Source organism: Glycine soja, chromosome 3, assembly GCF_004193775.1.
Source record: "Glycine soja cultivar W05 chromosome 3, ASM419377v2, whole genome shotgun sequence".
Taxonomy (NCBI): Eukaryota; Viridiplantae; Streptophyta; class Magnoliopsida; order Fabales; family Fabaceae; genus Glycine; species Glycine soja.
In genome coordinates this window covers 36,820,413-36,837,927 of record NC_041004.1, presented here as the reverse complement: position 1 = coordinate 36,837,927, position 17,515 = coordinate 36,820,413, and the positions used below count along the sequence as shown (strand labels likewise).

Genomic DNA, 17,515 nt, shown 5'->3' with positions numbered 1-17,515 from the left:
AATTTTTTTAAAATTATAGTATAAATTTGGATCTTTTGAAAATGAATTTATACAGCAAATAATAAAATTATATGTTTGTATAAATAATAAAAAAGATATGTATGCTTATGTATATATATATTTTTTATGTTTCTGTAAAAAAATTCCTAAAATGTCACCTCCTCAAATTTTTCGTTTAACTTGGTCTTTGGTCAAAACATATCCATCTCTTTAAAACAAATCCATTTAAAAATAAGTTTATAAAATAGACAAGAGGGTTTTTTTTTTCTTTTTTCTTTTTGTCAAAACAAGGAGGGTTAATCACCCTATTTCACGATCTTTTGAAAGATTTTTAAAACATTAATTTAACCGTTATAAAAATAGTTCTAACAGTTCTCAAATACTAACATATTGTTTTTTTTTTTTTGAAAAGGAATGCTAAGGTATTGTTAATACGAATGGAGCTGAATTATTTTTTTGAAATAAAATATCTTGAGTTTTATAGATAAAAAAATTTGAAAATAAATAATTATTGAAAGTCAAGATTTTTTTAATAAAAATTAATCATCTACTAACATATTAAATATTTCAAATCAATAAAATAATAACCCAAAAAATTAGTCAATATTTTGGGATAATATTAATTTTTTATACTAATTAAGTCTCGATGCAATAGTATATCATGAACATATTTGATAGAGAGACATCTTGAAAGAATAAGTAAAGTATTATATTATATTTTTTAAAAACCAAGCATGGTAAAGTTCCGGCTGAAACAAGATGCTGCTCTTAAATTTTGTACATAATATCTTTTTAATTATTTTTGGTATCGAAAAACTATTGTTTGAAGAATCAATTGTTGCATAAATTAATACCTCAGAATACCTCTTTTTTTTGGATAATGACCTCAGAATACTTTCAAAGAATAAAACGAGAACGTGCTTTAATGAAAACTATGATTGTAACAACCAAATCCAAATTTCACATAAGAAAATAAAACATTGTGCATAAAAGAAAAGAGAAGAGAAGATCCTATCAAAAAAAGAAAAAGAAAAGAGAAGATAAAACATTGACTGAAAAATATGTTAATACACCCTAAGATGGCGAGACTTATATAAAAAGAAAAGACGTGGCAAATCGATCTGGATTTATTATCATTCACCACTTATCTTATGATTTTTTTTATCCTTGAAAAAGAAACCTATTTCATGAAAATAAATTCTTATTAATTTATTTCTTGATAAATAAAACTTTTGGTTATGTTTGGATTTACAAAATTAAGTTTGAATGAAATTAATTTTAAAAAACAATTACGATTATAATCAATTTTGAAGTAAAATAATATCTTTGAATGTGTTTATTCTAATAGTGAGTTAATAATAAAATTTAGTATATAATTTTTCATTTAAGGCAGAAGCTATATATATAAAGTTGTTTCAGTTAAGATGATTTTAGATCACTGAAGTGATGGACAACTCTCATCTGAAGGAGCAAGGGGATTAGAATCAAATTTGGGGCCTCCATGTATATCACCAGCAACATTGATGCTTCCATGCAATTTAAACAGGGGCAGGTACATATGGAGTTGCTGCTTGAGGTTCATGTGATAGTGAGACAGATAAGTATGGTGTCCACATTTTGAGAATGATTATATTATTTTTTTGCTTTTATGTTTTCTGGACAGATATTAATGTCAAAAACAGTTGAGAATAAATTGAGAATGGTATATGTGCATACCAAATGAAATGATCATCATTATAATAATTATAAATTGTAGATGAAATGATATGAGCTTCGTTTTTGCAGTAAAAAATATGATTTATCACATAACTAAACATACACTCACGGGATATATGATTTTTACCATTGAATGTCACAAGTTTGGTAACTTCAACCATGGGATTTATATAAATCTATAGGTGAAAAATTTCTGGGATTTAAGCCTTTTCTTTCATAATCATATAAAATTTGAGTGAAACGCTTATAAAAAAAATGAGAGAAACTTCAAATTCATCTTGAAAATTAGAGTGAGATGCATTAAATTTTTATAACACAAAAATCCTATATTAATATTATTCATTTACAAAGTACTCCTTCGACGAGATAAATATTTTAGTATAATATCTGATATATTTTTAAACATATTCAATATTAATAAAAAATTACAAGGGATGTAATTCTCTTGAATAATGTGTCAATTTTTATAAATTCTCTACTAATCTCATTCTCTCTAATTATAAGATTTTTTTTAATTAATTCACATTCCTCAAACAAAAGTAATTATCGCATTAAATTTGTCAATTATTTGTATTATTTTTTCAAAATTATCTTTTTATTCTCTTTATCTACTTACTTTTTTTTTCATTAATGTTTGTAGAGAGAATAATTAAGTAAGTATATATAGAAAAAATAATTAATGCATCTAAAAATTAGGAAAAGATCTTGTAAAAAGAAACAAACAAATTTTTGAAAAAAATCTTATAATTAGGAACGGAAAGAATAATTAAATTCGGTTCATATGAATAAAAAAATAAAAATAAAATTATGAAAATTAATTAAATGATACAAGTTTGTTCTTTTATTAAATCTGTTTAATAATTTAATAAATTATAGGATAATTTCTTTAATTATAAATAATTCATATACTAATATTAAATAAGTATGTAAAAATATATATATCCTTTTCCTTTAGCATTAAAAAAAATCTCTTTGTATATGTGACGCAAAAGGTGGAAAAATGGTTAAGATAAAAAGAGAAATATGAAGAAGCATTGACGAAACTAATAAGTTTTTTTTTTAAACAAGTTTTTCTTTTGCTAGACACCATATTTTTCATTTGATTTCTACTTGTATTGACTCCTTTTTTTTTTTTTTTCTTCTTTTGAATAACAGGGGTTAACCACCCCAACTGTATTAAAAATCACATGAAAATGCAGTTGATGAAATTCAACTCAAAAATCTTAATTTGATCATCTAAGGCCAAACCAAGAGTCAATTAATTGTATTGACTTTTTTATTCTTAATGAAATAATATAAGTGATTTTCTAAAGGAAAAAAATAGATGTTTTGTACTTTTATTATTTAAATTTAAATTTAAATTTAAGATTCATCTTTCATGTAAATTTTTAATAGTCAAGTTATTAAAATAAGTATTTATTTTTATTAAAAATAATATTATGAACAGTTAAATACTATCAGTTTCATTTTAATGTTATATAAGATAATTAAACAAAACTTTAAGTTGTTTATTATTTTCTTTATTATAAAATTATTGATGTTTTAACTGTGATTGATAAAACTAGATTGGATAGGCCGATTCAACCGGCTCAATAAAAAATCCATTAAGTGACGACCCAAAGACTACAATTTTTAAGCATTTTAGAATCAATTAAACCAACACAAAATCAATGTTGAACTATTTTTTTAATTTTTAATTTTATTATTTTTATTTATTTCAAAATATTTTTAAGATAAATAAAAATACATTCTTCAATATTTCATATAATTATGAATTATTTTTACAACTATTATTAATTTTTATGTTATGAAACACATAATTTAATCATTATACTAATTTATAATTTTTAGATGTTAATTTTTTATAATTCTATATTATTTTATTATTTAAAATATTATATAATATTAAAAAATATAAAATCGATTCAACTTTGAATTATTGACTTTAAATCAGTATATTTACCAGTGGAATCAACAATCTCATTTTAAAAACATTGATTTAAAGTCTGTATACACCCAATAAAAAACATGTAAAAAGTATTATTAGTAAATGGAACATCTAATTTTTCTTTTTATCACACCATACGAAATATTATTTGATAAATCTTCTTATCAGTCCTTCCAATATTTTATGATAAATAAATATTTAATAATATCGAAGAAATATTAAATATTTTCTGTATTTAATAAAATGAAAATAAAGATGAAGAAAAAGATTTTATAAAAAGACTTTGAAAAGTTAGAAAAATAGAATAGACGTGCTGTACTTGTAGTAGTAAAGAAAAGAAAGAGAGTTGACGTGTGGGCCCCATTGGGCACCGATTCGCCGATAAAAATAGCACCTGAAAACAATCGACGGCCCACAAACTAGCCCAGTCAAACGAGGCCCCACCAGAACCCCCGGGCCCACGTCGCAGAGAATGAAATTACCATATCGCCCTCGCCCTCGCCCTCGCCGCTTTCATTTTCAGTTGCAGCCTTTTCGCTGCACACAGCACACTCACTCTTCTTCTCTTCTCTTATGGGTCTGAATTGGTCGACAATCGCAAAACCCTAGGCAAACCCTTTCGCGTTTCACGGACTCGTTTTTTTTCCAGGTGAAGCCGAAAAAACAAACGTGCTTCCTTCCTCATTGCATTTTCCCACACTAATTTCATCTTTCTACTGCATTAATATTTATGGTTGCACTATGTGATGTGACCATCATTCTTAATGCTTCTTCTACTTCATTAATTAATTAATACTCTGGTTGGTGCGTACATCGTAATATTAATTAATTCTCCCCCCCCCTTTCCCCTTCTCTTCTCTTGAAGAATTTCCTTTGTCGTTCCGTACGCAATGCCTTTGTCGTTTCAACCCTCTTTCGCAACCACCAACACCATGTTCGTTCCTCTCCGTTCAATGCTGTTCGCTCTTTCTTCATTTTCTTTACTTGCATGTTCTCTATTATTATTATTATATTCACCTTCTCGTCTTCCTCAAAGCCGCTTTTTTTTTTTTTTAATTTTCATTTTTCAGGATATAGTTACCTGCTGGAGTTCATGGCTTGGGATCTCTGGAGTTCGTCCTATGCCCAAGGTTTCTCCTTTTCTTCTCTACTACTATTACTATTACTATTACTATTTCTCAAGTCATTATTTTATTAATTATTCGTTTAGTGGGTTTAATAAGTTATAGCAGTAATCAACTTTCCTCTCTCTCTCTCTCAGAAAAAGTTCTAATCAACTTATTAAATAATCCGTTCAATATATTCTATGCGCACATGTTATACAAATAATATATTTGTAGGTATTTTAATCTTAAAGTCGACATTTTTAAAATGTTTAGTTAATGAAGAATTAAATAGTTTTAGAATTCTATGGAAATTTGTTACTTACTCTACTCAGTAATTTAGAGTTGAATTAATGAAATTTTAATATATACTCAGATTTGTTGAAGGAGTAATTTTACCCAGAGTTGCATATGGAGTAAATTGATCCCTCTTGAATTTTTTTTCATTATTTGATTTTCTTCTATAAATGATTATAATCAGGAAGTTTATCCAAACAAATCAAATTGCTTTTGACATGTAATTTATTTATTTACTTGTCTCAGTTGCGAGTGGTAGTAATTACTGGTCACAGCATCCTGAATGTGACTTCTACTTTGGGTGTGGCCGTGGTAAATTATTGTTTCACTCCCCGCACTCGCACTGCATTTGTGTCCTCCGTGTGTGTTGTGTTTACTCTGGCTTTCTGTTGAACTTTGTAGATTTCATAGAGGAGGATGCCTTGAATGTGGAATCCTGTGTTCGGGTTTTAAGAATTTTGATCACCAAGGCAGATACCGAGATTGAGGAACTTGAAAGGGATCTCTTGTTGCTTCAGAATGAATTGGCCTGCACCGAGCATGAAAAGTGGCCTGATATATGCTGTGCTGCTCTCACTGAGAGAATCAGCCGGCTTGATGTGGCGGTTAGCACTTTGAAGAATGATTATGCTGATGATGCAGAGATGCAGCCACTGTTAGATAAAGAACCTGCTGAGACACTTAATGAAATACTTGCCCAGGTTTGGCTTTTGAAATCCCTTTTGAAATTTATTTTCTGTTTTCATTTTTTGGCATATATTGCTTAATTTCTATTATTCCAATATTTCTGCAGGGGGAAGTAATTATGCTACTGTTGATTATAATTTAAACTATTGTATGTACTATACAATAGCTTATTAATTGTATAACTGTTATTCTTTTATTTTAGTTTAAGGGTTATGGATTTTCTCTGTCTTGCAAGTGCTGGATAATGACAACAATATGTATTAAGCTATCCCTTGCTTGCCATTTAGCACATATATTTACTCCTACCTCCTTTGTTACTCTTGTGTATCTTCTGGTAGTGTTGGTTTGATGTACAGTCTTTAACTGTTGACCCTTGGTTTTGAATGTAACTGGCATGTTTTCTTGCCCCACCTTTTCAATTTGAAGCAGTCTCTGGATATGAATATGTTGAGTCCAATTGTGAATGTTACTGGACATGCACTAGACAAGGATTCTAGCACTTTTGATTCTAATATAATCATTAAGGAGGAAGAAAAAGAACTCCATGGAACCTCTGAAAGCTCGGAACTTCTTTTGGAGCTTCATGAAAAGAGATCAGATAATCCTGAAAAGATTGAGGTAGAGAAAGCTCTGTTGTATGTTTTCAATTTAAATGCACTTATTTTCTATTCCTGCATGTCTTAATGTACTATAAATTTTAACGCTTGAGCTGAACACTTTTTTTGTAATAGTTGATTGCTACACCAATGTTTCCTTTCAATTTTTTTTTAGCCTCTGGAATATTAGACCCATTTAAGACTAATTCTTACTGTATCTGTTTGTGTGACGATTGCTTGGTATGTCTACTTCTGGATATGCAATTGCTTTCAATCATACAAGTAACAAGTTTAACATAAATGTGCAGTAATTAGCTGCCTCTCTCTAGCCCACATAAAGCCATGATTTAGGCAATGGATATGATATTTGGAGACGCATATAGTGGAGATTTGTCGCTAATAATTAGTGTTTTAAGTTGATTTGAGCACATTCCATTTACTTTTGGGCATTTACAAATAAGCCTACAATGAGTTAGATATGCACATGGCTCTGAGCTTGCTTAAATCTCTTACCAGTTGTTATTGTCGGCTCCAAGTCCAATCATCCTAAACTGATTTTTGGCCAATTTTGACACTTGAGTTTAACAAGAAGACTAAAGCTTTCACCCCAAATTCGCTGACCTTGTAGCTGGCCACCCATAGACGAGAGAATATTGTTAGTCTTACTTTAGATGAAACTTAAGGATCACTTAAAAATAAGTCATTTTTTCAGTTGCACCTTGTTCCTGTCAACTATAAGCCATCAAATATCAATTACCCATTTGGCCCAGTTTTTTTTAGCTTGTCTTCTCTTTAAAAGGAGAAGTTGTGCTAAACGCATTTAGAGAAAAACTCTTAAAAAATTAAGGACTTTGTTTTTTCCAGCTGTCAAACAGTTTTTTTTTAAAGTTATTTTGAGCTTTAATTTTAAAGTAGCATTTAAGAAGGGATTCACATACTCTAGTTTCTGACAGTGCAAACTGTTGTTTGACATTGAAACCTAAGGAAAAGAGAGTAAATCCCAGTAAAATGGCTAATGTGGTAGACTGGTAGCAGTTTTCGGACTTTACATTGTGCTTGCAATTGCAATCTGTATGGTTTTATTTTTATTTGGCTTTTTTTTTTTTGTGAAGGTCTAACTCTAACCTTGGCAACCATATTTATGCATGATAAATTTGGAGCAAAGCCCAAGGGCAATGCCTATTGTAGAGAGGCTCATTTTGTATCTTCCTAGATTACATTACAGCTTTAATGTTGTACGTGATGCCTTGAATCCCCTATCAAACATGTCCCTGCCAGTGGACCTGCTTTAAATCCTGACTAGATTTTTTTCTTTTAAGGATTTGCCTGAAAAATCTCTTGTTAGAAGTCCTGATTTAGGAGCTATCATCTCTGATGAGACGAAATTATCAGAAACATTTGATAATGAAGTTACTGGTAATGAAGAAGTCAGAAAAAGCCAACTCATTAATACAGATATTGGTCAAATGTTGGATTTGTTTTCCACCAAAGATGATGGAAACATTCCAAGTGAAGTCAAGGTGCAAGAAGTGTTGTTCTCCTAATCAATTTAAACTTCTTGGATGTTGCAATTAATATTTGACTTTAATTTTAAACAAGGTTTTTGGTCCATTTTTTTTCTTAAATTGTGCAGAAAGAAAATGAATTTGTCAAAGAAAATGATGTTAGCTTAGATGATTTTAGACCTGCAATTGGTGTCAAGGGGAGGAAAGAGTATCCTCATTCCAGGTTAGCTACTTCACAACAACGAAAAAGGGGACCTGATCACTCTCATTGGATGAAATTATCAGAAACATCTGATAATAAAGTTGCTGGAAATGAAGAAGTTGGAAGAAACCAACTCATCAATACAGATATAGGTCAAATCTTGGATTTGTTTTCTGCCAAAGACAATGAAAATATTCCAAGTGAAGTCAAGGTGCAAGAAGTGTTGGATCCCTTGTAATCAATTTAAACTTCTTGGATGCTGCAATTACTATTTTACTTTAACTTTAATTTTAAACAAGGTTTTTGGTCCATTTTTTTTCTTAAATTCTGCAGAAAGAAAGTGAGTTTGTCAAAGAAAAAGATGTTAGCTCAGATGATTTTAGACCTGCAATTGGCGTCAAGGGGAGGAAAGAGTATCCTCATTCCAGATTAGCTACTTCACAACAACAAAAAAGTGGACCTGAATCTCCTGATCACTCTGATTGGATGAAATTATCAGAAACATCTGATAAAGTTTCTGGAAATGAAGTTGAAAGAAGTCAACTCATTGATACAGATATAGGTCAAATATTGGATTTGTTTTCTGCCAAAGACAATGAAAATATTCCAAATGAAGCCAAGGTGCAAGAAGTGCTGTTGTTCCCCTTCTAATCAATTTACAATTTTATTTTAAACAAGGTTTTTAAATGCATTTTTTTCTTAAATTGTGCAGAAAGAAAATGAATTTGTCAAAGAAGATGTTAGCTCAGATGATTTTAGACCTGCAACTGACATCAAGGGGAGGAAAAAGTATCCTAATTCCAGATTAGCTACTTCACAACGGAAAAGTAGGAATTCCAATTTAGACAAAAAGGTATGTGATTTTGCTCCAGAAACTGCACAGAGAGCCTACAAGAAACAATCCAAGGTTGCTCCAGATGAAGATTTGAACTCTGTGGATTTACCTTTACAAGTTGTTTATCCTCAAACATTTTGTAGTGCTGATACTGAATTTTGCTCCTTTAAAGGAAGTAATGGTAATAATTCTGGACTAGTGTTCAACATTGAAAATACCACTCCCTTATTAATGCTGAAAATTCTGCATTGGTTTCTGCTAGGGATTCAAACCAAGAGTACACTGAATACTGATTTACAGATGATAGATGAAGATGAAGAGGAACAAGAAGCACAAGACCTTAAGTCCCAAATTACTTCTGAATTCAGAAAATTGAACATGAGTTTCCCTTCAAAGCTAAAAGCTCGGGAAAAGCAGAAACTGGAACTAGAGGCATTTTCTTCCAGAGAACCATATGACAGTTGTACAGAAGTTATTCCAAGTACACCCATAATTGTATCAACCAAGAGGCAGCGAAGATCGAAACCCTGTACTGATGTTGCCATTTTAAATGAGCCCATGAACCGGAAGATTATTACTAGAAGAGCAGTGCAACCCGACAAGCATGAAACTGAAGGTCGTGCTCTTGTTCCTTATGATAGCAACTTCTCTGAATTACAAAAGAGAAGAAAAGCTTTAAAGTTGCCAATCACTGTGGACATGGAAACAAATTCAGACAGGGTTTCTATGGACAGCAGAAGCCAGTTAGTTCTTCATAGTAGCAACTTGCATTCCTTGGTGGATTCCCATGACGGGGCCTCATCTTTGCTGCCTGGTGACTTGAATAGCTTGTCATTGATTGATTTGAGGGCCATGGCAAAGGACCACAAAGTAAAACAGTACTATAAGCTTCGAAAAGGAGCTTTGGTTGAACAATTAGCTAAGCAGCTCAGTAGCTGCTGAACTTATTACTGGTGGTTACCCATTTTTCTGCCATGCCTTTTTGGGTATCTCTCTTGGTTGGTTTTGGTTATGTCCAGTGCTTCCCTGGAAGTTGGTATAGGATTCTGACGTAGTTATGAATGATACATAGGCAAACCAAAATGGGTTTTGTGACAGTGAGGAAATTGTACAGCCTATATAGATAGAATTCTCAAGAGTAGTTTTTTTGTAAATGAAAGGAAGTATAGGTTTTCTTCCTTGCAACTGGTTAGTCACTGACTGCAGAGAAGACTTTAAACTTAACTGTTGTGCCGCATTCACATGCTGCTGAGTTTCATTGTTAAATATGAAGCGCGGGTTACAGCATTAACAAATTTGGTGATGTGTATGTGTCACTTTCAGTTTTATACTGTTTTTCTCTCTAATTTTGTTATATTAACTTTTACATTAAACACAGTTTTAGCAGGAGCCTTTGCGATTCATTTACGTTCTCATTAGATTATTTGATATATCCATACAATCGTTTTTCATTAATGGAATAATGAACCACGGACTAATGGATTCAGAAATGATGAAATTGCAGATTTTCCTTTGCTATGATGTTTTCCTATGGTAAATTGTATACATTTAAAAATCTTGTAAAAAAGGAAAAAAAAATTCTTAATTAGGTATTAGATCAGAGTTTTTTCAATTGATTTTAGTTTTTTTTTGTCAACATGATGGAATTAGTTTTTCCTGGTGAAGATTCTTTTTCCTTAAGGGGAATCAAAGATGTATAATCTGTCAATAGGATTTAAGCAATTATGAAATGTAATTCTTCCACATTTTATAAATATTTTACACTTTTTTTTTCAATAGTGTTTGTGCAAAACACGTGGGTATTTGTGAAATAGATTTTTATTAGTTTTTAATTATATCCGTAATATATTGAAGTATAAAACAAATTCAAAATTTTTTATTTAAATTCTCAGGCGTTGTGTTTATATTTAATTATGATATATTTTGAATTATATCATTAAATATTTAAAATCACCTATAAAAGATGATATTATCAAGATCATTGTGTTTAATTAATATATTATAATGATAATTACTCTAGCCTCCAAAAATTTTAAGCTCCGTCAATGCTCTCATCCCCATTCCATTAAGACTAGGAAAGCAATATGCTTTGTCTTGTAGCAGAGTGGTGGGGCATAATTATTGACCTCTAACTCTGTTGCAGGCAAGTTTTTAACTTAAGAAGGTATTGGTGAAAACTGGAAATAGACTCTTGATCCTTGTCCAATTAATAGCAAGTGATCAAGGTGGTCCTAATTCCCATTTTAGTTGTTAAGGTTACTATCACGGATTTGTAGTTAGTTACTATTATATTAAAAAATACAAATTCAATAGACTCATCTTATCAAAAAACAGTGCTTTGTGACTGTGACTGAGCTTTTAGGTTGTATACTTTATTCACCAATGTTGCCAAAACAAAAGTAACAATTTCAGATTCACACACAAGTGATAAGGGGAAGGGAAATAATCCTCTTGTTTGGGGGTTTGAAAAATGGATGGGAAGGGAAAGGAACTCAAGGGGAAGCTATTCCCCCTTTGTTTTCCTCAAATACACAATTTTTTGTTCTTCAAAATTGAGGTGGAATTGGAGGAATAAATTTTGTTCATAATTAAGCATATTACATTTCATTCAAGATCTTTATAATTTAACTTCCATACAAAATAATTTAGTTCCATTCCTAATCCCTCATCAATCTTCCAAGCAAGAATAAAGCTAGCTTTGTTTCATTCCTTCCACTCCCTTTGTATCCCTTCCACACTTATTCCATTCCATTAATGATTTTTTTTTCTTCCAAAAACAGTGTTCCTCTCATTTTTGGCCACAATGTTGTAGTGTCCATCAGGCAGTACTGTAGTGAGTGTTTTTGGGAGTTATTAGTCCAATTGCTTAGTGGCTTATATTTTGACATATATACATACAACAATGTAATACAAAATCCATCACAAAACAATACATTCATGCTCATTTAAATATTCTCTTTGAGTTGACAAATGCTTCCATATATAGTTGCATCCACATTTGGCTTTTGCCAATGAGAAAACAATCAGGGTTGTCCAAGAAGTGAAGGCTTGTAGAAAACATGGCTTTGTGCAATCTCAATTCGTTCACGAGGATCATTCAGATTTTCATCCCTCAAGGCTTTCAGAATAGCTTGTGATGACTGTTCCCTGAGATTTAGTGCATCGGCAAGATGTAAAGGAGATTTTCAAATGTAGTACTTGGAGTTGGAAGTGTTCAAAGATAACAAGCATAAGGGTAAAGAAAACAGACTACCAAGGTTTCAGTCAATTGTTGCAGGAGATTACCTTGATATCAAAATTTTGTAGAGTGTCTTCAAGATAGGGCAGAGCTCTACAGGAGCAACAGGTTTGTTTTCTTCAGGATGCAACACATTCAGGCTAGATTGGCTCAGAAGTTCAAAGAATGCCTCCACTGCTGACACTCCCTAGAAATAAATGGCAGGGTCAGGGATATCATTTTTATTTAGTTATATTGGGATTTGAATGAAGGCAAAAAACTGTTTCTAAGGAGAAACACACAAGGATGGTTTCTCTTTCTTATGTGAATGATATTAATTCCACCTTTGCTGTGGCAAGGGAATCTATGAGGGCCAAATAATAAGAAAAGTGATATGGGTGGCTTATGTCAAGTAAAAATTGTAACATCATATTCATCAACCCAAGAATGACTTAGACAACATAAAGCTTTGAAAATAAGCATATATAAATTGCTAGCAAGGATGAATACAAGTACAAATGATGAAAACCACCAGCCACTACCACAGGGTGCTGCTAAATTATCTGTGAAGCACCATCAGTTTTTAATGTATATAATTATTGAACTTTCACATTTTAAAGATGCAATTGGCACACCTGATCAAGAACATAGCATATGAGTTTGGAAGAAACTAGGACATGAAAAATTACAAAATATACCTGAATCATTCCTTTGCCACTAATACTGTCACCCATGTCTGGTCTTAATTGACCCTTAGCTAACATCTGGCCATACCAAGCGTTACGGCCTTTTAACAAGGTCACATAAGTGTCAGCTAGCAATGGCCCTGCAAGTTTCTCAGGTTCTTCAGCCAACAAATGAGTGATAAATATCATTTCCGACGTGCAGTGTGCAAAGTACACAGATTTGCTTGTAGCACTCTCATTGGTAAGGGCAGCTACCATTCCTGACAACATTAAAATGAAAAACAGGATTTATAGATTGTAAATCAGAAATCAAGTGTAAGACATGGGAATGCCTCTCATAAAATTAGAGGTATGTTAAACCCCTTTCTTTTCCAAGTTAATGCCAACTAGTCTAGTCTCTATGGCATGTGAAAGACATATGAAGTCCTTAATTCAATTTCCAATAATATGCATCATCAATCATGATGAAATCTTTATCAATATGCCTTGATATGTACCATACTTAAATGTTAAAATTGTTTGGTTATCTGTTACAGATACTGCCTTTTGTATTTTCCTTAGATTGTAGAATCTGTGTGTGAAATAGGGAGTGAACCAACTAGTGAAATTGACAACATTACACAAACCAAAACACGATGATATAATTACTGCAAGTTTGACCTTGCATGTAAAGTTATAACAATTAATTAGAAGCTTACCAGCTCCTATTGCATAGACATTTTTCAAGCCACCCATGACCTCATGCGTGACGAGGTCACTGTTATCCCAGACAATAAAGTGTGGTTGTCGTAAAAACTTCGCCAGAGGTTTCCGCCATTTCTCAGCTCCACAGATTCTTGCATTGGCATACTCCTTGTTGTAGATTTCTGAGGCAATATTTGGACCACCAAGATAGAGTATGTTCTCCATAGGCACTCTAGCTATCAAGTTTGCAATGCAAAGAATAGATATTATTGCATGGTAAGAAGGCTATGACCTATGATAATACAAAATCAGATGAAATAAATAAAAAAGAGTATTTACTAGAAAACAAGGATGCTAAGTATTAACTTTAGCATGAAAATTTCGTTGCTCAGCAACAAATTCTTCGTTAACAAGATGCAATTCAGCAAGAGAATTATCACAATTGATATGTAATATGCTTCAGTATGAATATGAACTAGATTTTTGTAAACTGTATGTGTTAAAGAGAGAACACAAAGGTTGAGTCAAGAAGAACACCCAAGATTATTGATGAAATTTCAAACGCATTCAGATACACACGGAAGATTAACTCATAATTTGCATATTGCAATAATTTTAACTTTTAACTGATGCATCATGTTTGGATTAGATTCTTCTTCAAGATTATAATCTTCCGTTTGTAAAGATTATAATTTCAAAAAACAAGAAATATGATTTTTTTATGGTAGATAAAATTTTAGAGATATTTTTTTTCTGACCATTTAATTGGTACAAAGTAACCCTACATAAAGAAGTGACTAATCTTCATTTGAGGCCTTAAGCGCATAGAAGATAGGTATTCCGCTCCCAACACGATTTGTTCTATACCCAAGACCTAACTAAAATTCAAATCTTGAACCATTTGATTAAGGGACACAAGTCTTATCACTTTGTTGATAAATTTTAAAAATTTTAGAGATTATGATTAAAAGTTAGCAGTTCATCTTTTAACTAACTTTATTTTATTTTCAATAATTGATTAATTTGAATAGAAAACCAATTACTACAAATTACTTTTTACCCTTTTTATAATTTATTATGAAAAGACTATTTTTTAGACCATTTAAATGAGTTATCTTAGATGGAACTACTTTTCACCAAGCATATTCAAATATAAAACTTATTTCGTATAATCATTTATATCTAGAAGATTATTGAAATAATTGATTTTTCACAACTAATCCAAATGCACCCTAAACTAGAGCAAGAGACAAAAACATAATCATCACACTTGTTTGCTTGTTCTATCCTGGCAAAGGCATGAGAAAGATACCTATTTCTATATATTAGAAAGAAAGCCAAAACAGATAACATGTAAGTAGAGATGAAGAAAGACTCTTCTTACTTGCTTGGTTAATCATCTTTGTTGGAGTTATAATATGTGGAACAGGCTCCAATGCAGCCTCTATACCTTTTGACAAAGAGATAATTATAGGCACTGTGATCCTCTCCTTCCAATACTTACTAATCTCCTCAAAGATCTCTCTTGTTTCAGTTGAAGGCAAGCCATTGACAACAATATCAGCATCCCAAACAGCTTCTTGCAAGTTTGTGACAACCTTCAAAGGACAAAGTGGTGTTTCAATCATGTTCAAGCAAAAACCATCTTTGAGAATCTCATCTGCAAAGAGTGTCCTATCACCAAGCCTTGCCTCAACATACTTGAGATAAGCGCAACGGCGGATCAACCTCCTCAACACATCCTCCCTTGAGTTGATGACCTCAAAGAGATGCTCAGCAGTGGCTCTATCCACTGCCCTTCCTGCCCTTCTCCATATCCTGATCTGTATTTTGTCCCTAAATTGGCCATAAGTGTCTTGTAGCAATGCTGCAAAAACACTTCCCCAAGCACCAGCTCCAACACTCACAATTCTCAAAGGGTCACCATCACCCTTCCCAATTAGCCTTCTCAAACAATCAAGCTTCTCCTCCACCCCATTACAATTTTGTACACCAACACTTCCATTTGTGTATGCATTGTGAACCACTCCCATAATGCTCCCCACCATGCTCTATAACTCTAAGCCAAAGAATTGTTGTTGGCAAAGCCTTGGAAAAAACACAAGAGGTGGAATTATGAACTTCAATAGATGTGAGTGTGATGTGCCTATTAAACTAAAACTGAGACTTCTATATAACCTTGCCTCAATTTTGTGCTTCTCACTTTCCCCTTACCGACTAATGAATATTTTTTTTTTCCCTTTTACCATAAGAATAAGATTGCCTTTACAAAATATGCGGCAATGGGAAATCAAAGTGTTTTTTGGTGGGTGTTGCTTGACCAAAGGTGAACATTAATTTGGGTCTGCAAAAATTTCTGACCAAACAATGAAGCCTATAATATCCCACTCTAAATTTAATTGAAACATGTAATGCATGAACCATGATATTTATATCTTCACTCGCATACACATAAAGTGCTCTTGTATTTTTCTTTTAGTTTCTAAGAAGGGCACGTGCGAAGCCAAAAGAATAGATAAGGGGAATGGGGAAAAAACCAAAACCAAAACCAAACACAAATAAAACTTTGTTTTCTCCGTCTCTTGTTAGTTGATCTACCCAACTATAAGACGCGGCTAGTGCCAATAAAAAAACCAAACTTTTTTGCTGGGAAAACTACAAAGTTATGGTCCTTCAACGATGGGGTTGATTTACTTTAACTCATCCAACTCATGACCCCACCATATCTATGATTCCTAGCTTCTTAATCGTCTGAGGCTCTGAGCTCACATAATTGGAGGGAAAGCTAAATACTTAAACCAACCAATAAATAAAAAATAAAGTTTGTAATAAAAATATTGGTATTATTATTTTTATTTCACACATGTATTTTTTTTTTACAATAGACATGTCAAAAGTTCGATTTCATTTGTATGTATGAAACGTGTTAGGAAAAAATAATTTCTTTAAATAAATCTCGGTACTCAAATAATTAACTTTTACTTTCAATTATGCGATATCCAGATTCACTAAAAAAAAATATGTTTTTTAATCTTTTAAATTTGGGTCACCTTTGTTTTCTTCTCTCAAATATAAATTTAGTTTTTTAGTCTATGAATTTAAAAAATTATTCATTTTAGTCCCTTTTCAAAAATAAAATTTCACAAATTAATCTTAACATGATTAAGATATTTATTTATTTTAAATGGAGAGGAATTAAGGGTCTTGTTAATCAATATTTTTAGGACATTAGTTAAAAAAATAAAAAAGAAAAATATTTTGTGTGAAAATCATTAGAGTGTGTAAAATGATCATGGATAACCTATTTTTTTACCTATAAAAAATATTTCTACCTTAAGTTCCTTAAAGAGTGTCCTTAGCATTTGCCTTTCAATTTTAGCTCTGCCATGCCACACAAGCTATGTTTGACAAAATTAGTTGAGAAAAGTTAGTTGAAAGCTGAAAAATTAGTTTATTAGTGTTTAGTAAAATTAGTTATTGAAATAGTTTAAAAGTGTAAAATGACTGAAAAATAATAAAATTATTATTTATTTAAAAAGGATAAGTAGAAAATTAATAAATATATTAAGGATAAAATAAAAAAACAAAAAAAAATTAGAAATTAGTGTTTTTAAAAATGTTACTTCAAGTAGTGTTTTAAAGAACAATAAAATTTATTGAGAAACTAATAAAAAAACTTTCTTTATCTAATAACTAAATGAATTTTTTAGTTAGTAAAAAAAATTAAAAGTTAACTGAAATATTTTATCACTAAACAATCAAATAAATTTTACAATTAAAAATTAATTAAAATATCTTAATCAAGATAACCAAGGTGTGATGAAATGATGTCTCTTAAATTCATGGGAGTTATATTGCTGGGGGTGCCACCTATATCAATCCATTGGCATTAAAAGTATTTGGGTACGGCCAACTTCCCCAACGGTTATTAATATGGTATGACTTTGCCCACACTTTCATGTGAGGTTCCCTCTGAATCTTATATAGTCATCATACTTTGTCCTTTTTTGTGATTACGGACATATATTTAATGCCCTGT

General features: G+C 31.4%; 2 protein-coding genes across 7 annotated transcripts; one reads left to right on the top strand and one right to left on the bottom strand.

The window, feature by feature from the left end:
* The first annotated feature begins 4,178 nt into the window (after positions 1–4,178).
* Positions 4,179–10,217, top strand: LOC114406690. 6 transcript variants are annotated; one of them, XM_028369459.1, is made up of 11 exons: positions 4,179–4,313; positions 4,530–4,598; positions 4,735–4,794; positions 5,311–5,376; positions 5,467–5,765; positions 6,181–6,369; positions 7,667–7,867; positions 7,981–8,265; positions 8,388–8,675; positions 8,767–9,070; positions 9,152–10,217. In XM_028369459.1, exons 3-11 carry the CDS (start codon positions 4,758–4,760, stop codon positions 9,829–9,831), a joined length of 2,349 nt encoding a protein of 782 aa, XP_028225260.1. In that variant the 5' UTR covers positions 4,179–4,313; positions 4,530–4,598; positions 4,735–4,757; the 3' UTR covers positions 9,832–10,217. The 6 variants fall into 6 exon arrangements, with proteins under 6 accessions (XP_028225260.1, XP_028225261.1, XP_028225262.1 ...); XM_028369460.1 differs by lacking the exon at positions 4,530–4,598; XM_028369461.1 differs by lacking the exon at positions 5,311–5,376.
* A 1,577-nt stretch (positions 10,218–11,794) lies between these two features.
* LOC114406689 (glycerol-3-phosphate dehydrogenase [NAD(+)] GPDHC1, cytosolic) lies at positions 11,795–15,928 on the bottom strand. Its single transcript, XM_028369458.1, has 5 exons — positions 14,861–15,928; positions 13,491–13,712; positions 12,805–13,052; positions 12,175–12,314; positions 11,795–12,036 (listed from the first exon to the last, which is right to left on the bottom strand). The coding sequence occupies exons 1-5, from the start codon at positions 15,522–15,524 to the stop codon at positions 11,913–11,915; spliced, it is 1,398 nt and encodes a 465-aa protein (XP_028225259.1). The 5' UTR covers positions 15,525–15,928; the 3' UTR covers positions 11,795–11,912.
* Between the last annotated feature and the right edge of the window lie 1,587 nt (positions 15,929–17,515).

What these genes read in the sequence shown, in the direction of transcription:
- LOC114406690 (XM_028369460.1), top strand. Translation starts at nt 4,758, where the DNA reads ATGGCTTGGGATCTCTGGAGTTCGTCCTATGCCCAAG. An exon ending in GAGTTCGTCCTATGCCCAAG is followed by an intron (nt 4,795 to 5,310) that starts GTTTCTCCTTTT and finishes TACTTGTCTCAG; the next exon opens with TTGCGAGTGGTAGTAATTAC. An exon ending in ATATTCCAAGTGAAGTCAAG is followed by an intron (nt 8,266 to 8,387) that starts GTGCAAGAAGTG and finishes TAAATTCTGCAG; the next exon opens with AAAGAAAGTGAGTTTGTCAA.
- LOC114406689 (XM_028369458.1), bottom strand. Translation starts at nt 15,524, where the DNA reads ATGGTGGGGAGCATTATGGGAGTGGTTCACAATGCATACACAAATGGA. An exon ending in AAAGATGATTAACCAAGCAA is followed by an intron (nt 13,713 to 14,860) that starts GTAAGAAGAGTC and finishes CAAACTTGATAG; the next exon opens with CTAGAGTGCCTATGGAGAAC. An exon ending in TGTCTATGCAATAGGAGCTG is followed by an intron (nt 13,053 to 13,490) that starts GTAAGCTTCTAA and finishes TAATGTTGTCAG; the next exon opens with GAATGGTAGCTGCCCTTACC.